The sequence below is a fragment of the Hemitrygon akajei genome, chromosome 8 (assembly GCF_048418815.1).
Source record: "Hemitrygon akajei chromosome 8, sHemAka1.3, whole genome shotgun sequence".
NCBI classification, from domain to species: Eukaryota; Metazoa; Chordata; class Chondrichthyes; order Myliobatiformes; family Dasyatidae; genus Hemitrygon; species Hemitrygon akajei.
This window is the reverse complement of record NC_133131.1, coordinates 150,992,234-151,003,343: the sequence shown is the minus strand read 5'-3', so window position 1 is coordinate 151,003,343 and position 11,110 is coordinate 150,992,234. Positions and strand designations below refer to the sequence as shown.

General features: G+C 41.7%; 1 protein-coding gene across 2 annotated transcripts in view; it reads right to left on the bottom strand.

Annotated features, from left to right (window-relative positions):
• Window positions 1-4,792: 4,792 nt before the first annotated feature.
• The window catches only part of adarb2 (adenosine deaminase RNA specific B2 (inactive)), a 799,330-nt gene continuing 793,012 nt past the window's right edge, over window positions 4,793-11,110 (bottom strand). For both annotated transcript variants that reach the window (XM_073054839.1, XM_073054840.1), the window contains one exon: window positions 4,793-5,841. In XM_073054839.1, the coding sequence (XP_072910940.1) occupies window positions 5,665-5,841 (177 nt within the window). In that variant the 3' untranslated portion in view covers window positions 4,793-5,664. The remainder of the gene's footprint in view (window positions 5,842-11,110) is intronic.

The window sequence follows — 11,110 nt, the reverse complement described above, 5'->3', positions numbered from 1 at the left end:
TATCTGATTCCTAAATGGACATTGAAGCTTTGGACACTACCTCACTTTTTAAAATATGCAGTATTTCTGTTTTTGCACATTTTAAAAAATCTATTTAAAATACATAATTGATTTACTTGTTTATTTATTATTATGTTTTATTTTATTTATTTTTTTCTCTCTCTCTCTCTGATAGATTATGTATTGCATCAAACTGCGGCTGCTAAGTTAACAAATTTCACGTCACATGCCGGTGATAATAAACCTGATTCTGACCTGGTAGGTGAATTGATGTGGGGCGAAGTTGTTTGGAAGGCTGGAGTTAATGATTGCCAAGACCAGTCTGTTGAAGCACTTCACAACGCTGGATGTCAGAGGCACTTGGCAGCAGTCGTTAAGGCATGTTATCTTGTTTTGCTTAGGTACCAGGATGATGGATGTCTTCTTAAAGCAGGTGAAAGCCTCAGATTGATGCAGGGAGAGTTTTAAAAATGTCTGTAAATACTTCAGCCAGCTGATCTCCACAGGATATAAGGACAGGGCTAGGGATACCATCTAAGCCACCATCTGAGCCAGATTTTTTCCATGGGCTCACTCTCAGGAAGACTGATCGTACGTCTGCAATGGTGGCTGTGGATCAGGTGCGCTGGAGTATGTCGGGTTGGGTCACCTGCTGCTCAAAACGAGCAGAGAGTTCATTGGGAAGGGAAGGAAGGTAGAGACATGACGTCATGACAATAGCCATTCCTTTCATGTCAACAAAAGAGCAGGTCGTTGACGTCAGCAAGGGAGGCAGTGCACATGCTCCTGCCTACATCAATGGCATTGAGACCACAGTCAGCAGGGATCAGTGATAACATCTCTTTGCTGATAATTAACCCAGATACACCTTTTCCTAGAATGCATCCTTATCCTACACTGTCTACACACATGACAGAGTGGCTAAGCACAGCTGAAACGCCATTTATAAATTTGCAAATGTTACCGCTGTGGTGGGTAGAATCTCAGATAGCAATGAGGAGGCGTACAGGAAGTGAGGTAGATTGGCTGGTGGAATGGTATTGCAAGAAGAACTATCTTCCACTCAGTGTCAGTAAGAGCAAAGGAGCTGATTGAAGCTTTAAAGTTCCTGTGTGTCAACATCTCTGAGGATCCCAACACGTTGATGCAATTATGAAAAAAAGCACGCCAGCTGCTCAAACTTGTTAGGGGTTTGAGGACATTTAGTATGTCACCAAAAACTGCAGAGCACCCTGACGCATTCCATTACAGCCTGGTGTGGAGGCTCCAATACACCGGATATCAAGAGATTTCTGAAGTTGTAGATTCAGCCAGCTACATCATGGGCACAACTCTCCCTCCTTGATAAGGACATCTTCAAGAAGCATTGCCTCAACAAGGCTGAATCCATTACTAATTACCCTTCCCATCCAGGACAATGTACAGGAGTCTGAACCCCACCCCCCTCAATGATTCAGAAACAGCTTCATCCGCCCCCCCCCCCCCCGTCTTATGAATGGTCCATTAACTCCTGAATACTATCTTGTTAATCCTTTGCTTTTGAACTATTTGCTTATTTCATAATATCTTATAATTTTAATGTTGCAAAACAACAAAGTTCACATCACATAAGACAGTGATAATAAATAACTGATTCTGAGGCTATTCAGCCCAACTGCTCTATGCTGGTGTGTATGCTGCACTTGAATCTCCTCTTGCATTTCCTTATTAAACCTATTACCTTCTCACTCATCTATTTGTCCATCCCCCCTGTAAATATATCTATACTATTTATTCCAACCTCTCCCTGTGGTAGCCACTATCATGTACTCAATATTCTTCAGGTGAAGAAGTTTCTTTTGAATGCCCTGTTGGATTTCTTGGTGACTTTTTCAAAATGGTGGCCTCTAGTTATATGCTCACAACATGTGGGGACATTATCTCTGTATCCAAATTGAAGATGCTGGAATCCAGAGCCAAAAAAACTATAAACTGTTGGAGGAGCTCAGTGGACCAAGTGGATCTGTGGAGGCAGAGACAATTGATGTTTTGGGTGAGACCCTGCATTAGGACTGAGAGTATAGAGAGAGAAAAGCCAGTATAGGGGAGGGGGAGTGGTAGGTGATGGGGGGGGGGGGGAGAGTTGAGTTATGTGGAGGTAATGGACAGATTAGCCAGGTGGGGGAGGGGGAATGGGAAGGTAGTGTGGAACTGGAAACTGATAATGGAAAGTTGATGGACAGATAGAAGCAGATTGGTTGGGCAGTTAATATACGGTATTTAATATTCTGGACACAAGAATTGACTACAGCTGCTTGCCCACAATGGGTAAATTTGGAATGTAAATCTGTGCAAGATTTTTCACTGATCTCAATCTTAGGATCTTCACTTCCTTTTTCATTATTCAAAATGAATAAACAGATAACTAATCCTATAGTCAAGTATACATTACGAATTTGGTTTCAATTTCGTAAATTTTTTGGCTTGAATAAGTTTATGCTGTCATGTCCTATAATATCTAACTACTTTTTTCGGCCTTCATCTATAGATCAAGCTTTTCTTTTATGGAAAACAAAAGGTATAACATGTTTTCTTGATCTGTTTTTGGATGATAACATTATGTCCTTTGAACAGCTATCTAATAAATATAATTTACCTAAAACCCATTTTTTTAGATATTTGCAAGTCAGAAATTTTCTGTATGATGAATTAAAGTCTTTTTCGAAAGAATGTCCATTGGACATTACAGAAAGAATTTTAGCCCTCAATCCTTGTCAAAAGGGTTTAGTAGCTATCATTTATAATATGATTATGAGTGTACAGCCAGATGTATCAGGAAAAATTAAGAAGGAATGGCAAGAAGAATTGCATTGTCCTATATCTACTGAGGAATGTGAAATTTTTTTATCATTGGTAAATTCATCCTCTATTTGTGCTAAACATGCCCTAATACAATTTAAGGTTGTACATAGAGCTCACATGTCTAAAGATAAACTTGCTCGATTTTATTCTTATGTTAATTCAACCTGTGACAGATGTCATTCTGATGTTGCTTCACTGACTCATATGTTTTGGTCTTGTCCTTGTTTACAAAATTATTGGAAAGATATTTTTAATATTATCTCAAGAGTTTTAAATATCAATCTCCAACCGCATCCTTTTACTGCAATTTTTGGTTTACCAATGATAGATAATAATCGTTTATCCGCTTCATCTCAACGAATGATTGCATTTGTTACATTAATGGCTAGAAGTTCTATTTTACTGAATTGGAAAGAAATTAACCCTCCAACTGTATTTCAGTGGTTTTCTCAAACTATTTCTTGTCTGAGTTTAGAAAAAATTAGAAGTGTGGTTTTTGATTCTTCAGTTAAATTTGAGGAAACTTGGAGACCATTTATTCAACATTTTCATATGAGTTAAATGGTCTGATCCTAAACCTTACTGTTATTATCCTTAATTATTTGGATGGAGGTTCGGAGTTATCGGCACTACTGTATGTATTTAACATTATGCAATTGCCCATGTTGGTTAGTTTTTTTTTTAAAGTTTTCTTTTAGTTTTTGTTGGGGGTTTTTTTTCCTCTTTTTCGATTCTTTTATATTAATACTATGAGTTTGGGAGGCCTTATATATTGATTATTACATATCTGATTGTTTATTTAAACTATTAATTATGTACTCTCAAATGTTTTGTATTCATATTTCACTAATGTTTTTCTTAAAATTAATAAAAAGATTTAAAAAGAAAGAAAGAAGCAGATTGGGGAGTGGATAGGAGAGGTAGGCCAAGGAAGGAGAAATCCAGGAGGATAAGTGTAATGGTGAAGGGCAGTTGGAAACAGATTGGGGAACGGTTAATTATCTGGGTAACATAATGGTGTGGTGAGGTAGGGAGTGGGGAATGAAGAAAAAGTAAACAAAGGGAAATAAGCCCTGGGTTGATCGATAGGAGTGATAAAGGAATCCATGAGTACAGGGTTCTCAGATTGCATTCTTTTCAAAACTTTCATCATTTTAAGTTAGGTCACTGCTTGAGCTTCTGCAAGTGAAGGAGAGACCCAGTTTATTCACCTGTTCTCATTGTGTCTACACTCACAGTTCTGGTATAGTCCATGTCAATCTTCTTTGCAACATCTCTACATCGCTTCTATTCAGTCCTACACACATTGCTCGCAGTCTGGTCTAACCAAAGGCTCAAGGTAGCATAATGTCACTACATTTCATTTCCATCCCTCGAGCAATAAGCCCTGGAACTTTGCTTCCTTTGTGGCCTTGAAAAGCTAAAACACATCTTCTGAGTCCACATACGTTGACATTTGTTAGTCTGCTGTTGTAAGCCAGCTCATTAAAGCCCTTTGAATATATAGATAAATAATATCAACTGTAATGATATGAAGTCAAATGTAACTTTTAGGGTGAACTCATTACACTGGTCTGCAGGTAGCTTCATGTGGGAGTGATTCAAAACTCGACTGGTAACCCTCCAGATTATTTTCCTGTTCCTTTTTAAGAAAGTATCGCTTAGAACGCTTGCAGAGTTTGTCAGCCAGCCCTGTTTGGACTGCCGTTAGCTCAGATGGATCTCAACTATTTGACCCCACGTTCTGCAGCAGGAGTTCTCCAACAACCACAGGACCTGATTTGCATAGTAAAGCAGCACTACACCGTCTCAGTTGGGAGGACCGTGCGCCTCCTTCCAAGCTGGCCTGAGTTATGTGTATTGCATGTTAACATTGCACCCTCCCGCCCGCCACTTACAACAGCCACTTCTCACTTCTCAAGTGGAAAGTACGCAGCTGTAAGTCGTAGCAATTTCACTCGCTCAAGGCTGATTCAATGCTCTTGGGCTGGTTGCTGTTAAACACTCGATCAATTCCTCAGTTGCCAGGCCGCTTGTTATCTGTGCAATTCTTAAACCAGGACATCTATGACCATTAATCCCTTTAGTTATTGTTTCACATCTAATCCAAACTAAAAGCACCTCAGCGTGAAGTCCCTCTCAATTCCAACGTAGGGTTGTTGTGCTTCAATGAACTTCTCCCTATTTGGTTTCAGCTCACTTTTGCCTCTCGGACAGATGGGACTCGTTTCCCACAGCAGCGACCTCTACAGGTCCGGAGAGATGCTGGAGGAATGTCTGCTCAGCCAACTCGGCCTCTGTTTGTTTCGGATCGAAGTTTAATTAACAATCATTGCCAGCTCCTCAAAGCTTGGACAGTAATTGGACAGAATCTCAATGGTTGTGCACCAGGAGGCCTGGATATAAATATCAGATTAATAAGAAATTGATTATAAAATTGTATTCAATGGCCACCACAAAATGTATATGAGCGAGAGGAAAGAAGCACCTTATCAGAGAAATAGATGAAGGGTTGATTTTACAATTCAATTTTGCCCTCAGACTGTTTGTCACGTCTTTTGTTGGTCCAACAGTTTGTGGGTGAATGCCTTTCTGCTATAGGTTAAGAACTGGAGGATTCCATAGGGCAGTTCATTACCAATGGAGCTATTGGCGTCTGCATTGCTATGAACACCATCTGTGGAAACAGGGGTGAGCAGGTTCGATGAGGCAATGATGGGAGCTGTCTTCCGAAGAAAGGTGGAGATTTTGAGGTTTGCTTTTACTTTCTCCTTCACTGAAGTTCACTTTGAACATTACAAGCCATGGTCTGTGCCGTCACCTCTACGCAGCAGGCAAGAACTGATCCTGTTCTGGGGGCTTCTTTACCCACGTGCCCAGGTCAGCTCTCTGCAATGCCTTGAACAGCTGCTGCTTGGCGGCCTGGTAGTCCTCGGCTGCCAGCTTGGCCTCACAGTACACGGACGGCGTCCCCCGAAGGTTCGAGGCTCGTGTGCTCAGCTGTGGAGGAGAGCAGAAAAACAAAGTGAACGAGCCGGCACTGACAGGAGACTCAAACAGCTGTGTCCACGAGCAGCTAATTTCCACATTGCATTTCCAGAAGCCGGCCTCATTCCTCGTACACCTTGTGGGATCGTCTGCATCCCACTGTAAGGACTGGGAAAAAGAAACAAAGTAAAAGAATGATGTGAGATTGGTCTCCGATGCTGCTTTAGTAATGGTGCTCTTTAATGTTAGAGAGGCAGGTGGACTTCAAGGTGAAAGTTCTATCTGTCTGTCTAATAACTTGAAAGGAGAACACAAGATCACTAAAATAGGAGCACTTACGAGGATATTGCTGGGACTGATTGCAGGGAGAAGTAGGACCGGCTAACACTTTACTCTTTGGACTGCAGGAGACTGGACGTGACATTATAGAAGTGTATAAAATCACAAGGGGTGTAGAATGCATGCAATCTTTTTCCTAGGGGAAAGATAATCTGAAACTAGAGGGCATAGGTTTAAGGTGAGTGGGGCACAATTTAAAAGAGACCTGAGGCATAACTTCTTTACACAGAGGGTGGTGTGTATATGGAACAAAGTGCCAGAAGAAAGGGTTGAGGGAGGTACAATAACAACATTTAAAAAGATAGTTGGACGGGTACATAGATAGGAATAGTTTAGGAGATTATGGGAAGAACACCGCAAATGGGACTAGCTTCGATGGGCATCATGGACGAGTTGGACTGAAAGTCATGTTTCTGTGCTGCTATTCTCTATGATTTTATAAGCAGGAGTAGACCATTTGGCCCCTCAAGCCTTCCCCTTCTTTCAATACGATTTTGGCTGCTTTGCATCAAGCCCCATCTCCTCAATTTGGGTTTGAAATATTTCCAATATAATGTGCTCCTTATCTCAATAATGTTCAAAACTAACAGTAGACACCTTCAGTAATTAAAGGGTCAAGGACAAACAAATGGAGGGAGAAAAAGATTTAAAGTACATTTATTATCAAAGTATGTATGCAGTATACAACCCTGAGATTCGTCTTCCTGTAGACAGCCTCGAAGCAAAGAAACACCATGGACCCCGTTCAAAGGAAGCGTCAAACTAACTAAAATATTAACTTAAGCACCACACACGAAATGCAGGCCAGGCAGCATCTATGGAAAAGAGTAAACAGTCAACATTTCAAGACCAGACCCTTCATCAGGACTGTAATTTAGCGCCTAACTTGACTAATCCATTCTGCCTGAACAATGTCCCTCTCGATCCATTCATGTGCCTACAAGGGCCTTTTAAACGCCTCTATCACATTTGCCTCCACTACAACCCCAGCAGCACATTTCAGGCATCCATTCCTCAGTGTGAAAAACCTCTACTGCACATCTCCTTTGAATTTACCTCTTCTCACCTTAAGTGCAGGTCCTCTAGTAAGAGATGAAAACTGTCAAGAGAGATCTTAACACAGTGCATGAGCTGGAAATTGGGCCAGAGAGTAGTTTGCTTTATCCTTGCTGGAAAGACACTAGGCTCACATTGGTCCAGGATAAGGCCTTGTCAACTGCACAGATAGTAAAGGCACAGAACAAGACCTCCTGCTCTTTTACAGGGCCTTCTGTAGTCTCCTGGGTAATTGAGTAACGAGCTGGACCAGTTAACTAAAGTCAGGTGACTCAAAATTAGTGGTACTTTGGAAAATAAGCCTGTGGAGCCAGAACCCCATGTTTTCAGCACAGCCTCTTCTGTGTCGAGGGAGTATGGACTTTGAGAAAGGCTCTTCAAAGTCTACTTTGAAACTTCTACTATCAAAGTACGTCTACTGTCTGTCACCATGTACTGTGCTTAACCTCACAGTCATAAGTATGAAGTGAATAAACAGGGGCTAAACAGAACCTTGTGGTGCCCCTGTGGTGATGGAGATTGTGCAGGAGATGTTGTTGCCGATCTAAACTGATGGGCATCTGCGAGTGAGGAAGTTGAAGATTCAACTGCACAAAGAGGTATTGAGGCCATGGTCTTGATGCTGATTGATTAGTTTTGAGAGGATGATGGTATTGAATGTTAAGCCGCAGTCAATAAAGAATGCATCTTTATGTATACATCTTTGCTGAGCAGATGTTCCAGAGTTGAGTGAAGAGCCAATGAAATGGCATTTGCTGTGGATGTGTTGTGCTGGTAGGCAAATTGGAGCAGATCCAAGTTGCTACTCAGGTAGGAGTTGATAGGCTTCATCACCAACCTCGCAAAGCACTTCATCACAGTGGTATTGGATGATAGTCATTGAGTCAGGTTACCATGTCCTTCTCAGGCACTGGTATAATTGAAGCCTTCTTGAAGCAAGAAGTTAAAGATTTTGGTGGACAGTCCAGCCAGTTGATCAGCACAGGTCTTCAGTACTTGACCAGGGGCTCCACCTGGGTTGGATGCTTTCCATAGGTTGACCTTCCTGAAGGATGCTCTCATATTGGCTTCAGAATCAGAAGCCACAGGGTCATTGGGGGCTGTGGGAGTTCATGAAGATTCCTCCATGTTTTGATAGTCGAAGCGAGTATAGAAGGCATTGAGCTCATCTAGGAGCGAAGCCTTAGTTGCTGGGTTTCACTTTGTAAGAGGAAATAGCATTCAAGCCCTGGCACAGGCATTTTGCCTGTGAGATAGCTTTCTGGAGAGTGTATCTGGATGTCTTTTATCTTATTTGGTTGCTAGACCGCAATGCCACAGTCTGGTCCTCAGCAGATTGAGGATCTCATGGTTCATCCAGGGCTTCTGGTTGGAGAAAACTGAATGATTTTGTGGGGACACACTTGTCTATGGCTATTTTTATTAACGCCCATAACGACTGTGGTGTATTCATTCAGCTCCTCTGATGAGTCCTTGAACACAGCCCAGTCTACCGACTCGAAGCAATCCTGTGCCACCCCTAAAGTGATCAGGTCTAGGGATGGACTGGTAGCTTTTCAGTGGGCATTAAGGCAATAACAACAACAGAATTAAATAAATAAATTAATTCCATTTAGGTATGATAGGGCAGATAATGTACTGCAGTGCCAGATGGCCCTGAGCTGGTGGAAATCATAACACTCATATGACTTGGGAGTCCTTGTGCAAAACAACCTAAAGGTTAACTTGCGGTGGTGAGGAAGGCAAATGCCATGTTAGCATTCATTTCAAGAATACAAGAGCAAGGATGTGATGCTGAGGCTTTATAAGGCAGTGGTGAGGCCTCACCTTGAGTACTGTGAACAGTTTTGGGCCCCTCATCTTAGAAAAGATGTGCTGGCATTGGAGAGGATCCAGAGGAGGTTCACAAGGATGTTTCCAGGAATGAAAGGGTTATCATACGAGGAATGTTTGATGGCTCTGGGTCTGTAATTGCTGGAATTCAGAAGGATGAGAGGGTATCTCACTGAAACCTTTCGACTGTTGAAAGGCCTAGACAGAGTAGATGTGGAAAGGATGTTTCCCATGGTGCGGGAGGCTAGGGCAAGAGGGTACAGCCTCAGGATAGAGGGGCGCCCTTTCAAAAGAGAGATGCAGAGAAATTTATTTAGCCAAAGGGTGGTGAATTTGTGGAATTTATTGCCACATGCAGCTATGGAGGCCAGGTTGCTGGGTGTATTTAAGGCAGAGATTGATAGGTTCTTGATTGGGCATGGCATCAAAGGTTATGGGGAGGTGGCAGGGAACTGGGGTTGAGGAGCAGGAAAAAAAAGGATCAGCCATGATTGAATGGTGGAGCAGACTCAATGGGCCAGATGGGCTAATTCTGTTCCTATGCCTTATGGTCATATGGTCATATCTGCAGCAGCTGCAGTATTGGAAACTTGACAGCCAGTTTACACACCAAGTCCTCATAAAATGTGATCTTATAATCAATGGATAATTTGTTATATTCTAATATTGGAGTAAATAATATTGTCAAATATTCCATTTCTAATCTAGACCCTCCCTTCTCCCACCTAATACCACACACTTGTCATAAAGACAAGTAAAATGAATAGAGTTATATCTATGAATTGTTTTTTCAAGAAGATGGTGCCAGTGAACAACACCACTAAAGGTGATAGTTCACAAAGCTGCTTCTTTTACTACTTCATCTTTCAAATATGATCTGGCTACCATTGGAACTTGTGATTTATATTTTGATGACGCGTTTTTGGGTCGATTGAGTGATCTGGTGCTTTGCTCTCTCCAAGGGTTTGGTGAGGTTTTGAGTGGAGCGCGAGGCCTGGAGGCTGAGAAGCCCAGAGACAGGGAGCAAGCCCATGATCGACTCAGTTTCTTGCCAACCTCGCAGAGCAAAATTGAAATTGAAATCAATGACAAGAGCAGAAAGTGAGTGGGAGTTCAGTGCTGTCAGCCTGTGTTTTACTGGTTTCTCTCTCTCTCATATTCGCTGCTCTCAGAGGAAGGGTATCTGCGTTTGACCTCTCCCTCTTGCTTGATGCTGGATCTTGGGTCTTGAGCAAGGTTTAGTTGACACCGGTTGGGCATTCGACTCTGTATTTGATGTTAAATGTGTTCTGGTTTCAGGTTACTCAATTTTTATTGCTATTTTGTGTGACTTTTGATCGGGGGCAGATTGGCTCTGCAGTCTGCGGTCAATTAACAACATAGTGCTAAATTGAACTGAACTGAACTAAACTGAACATTCCTAGACTGTTTCAATGACTCTGTGGTTTGATGTTTTATATTTTGGGTTTCTTGCTCGTTTTATTTTGCTGTTTGCACTATTTGTTCTTTCTTTTGTGCATTGGGTGTTTGATGTGTTCTTTGAACAGGTTTCATGGTGTTTCTTGTGTCGTGGCTGCCTGTGGGAAGATGAATTACATGATTATAGACTGCATACATACTTTGATGATAAATGTACTTTGAATCTTTGTATGTCGATCTATTTATCTACCCATGCATTTATGTACACACACACACACACGCACAAAGATATTGTATCCTGAATAAATCTGTAAGGTTTTAAATTTTAAATCCCCTTTTACCAACCAGTAGGGGAAATAGGGTATCTAAATCCAAAATGGGAAAAAAAGATAAACACACTGCTCATTAATCAATACTGTGATGAGGTTCCCATATATCTTCTGATTAACAACTGCAGACAACGCATAAACCTCAGAATGCCAACCAAGTTGCTAATGTCTGTTGGGGTGAGATATCCTCACTTGATGTGGGGCTTGTTGCTGAAGAACTGACAACAGCAGAGCTATTTTCAGTGGCAACTCCCTACGGAGCCAACATTTCACCACAGAGATTTTAGTTAACAAGCCGGTATAAA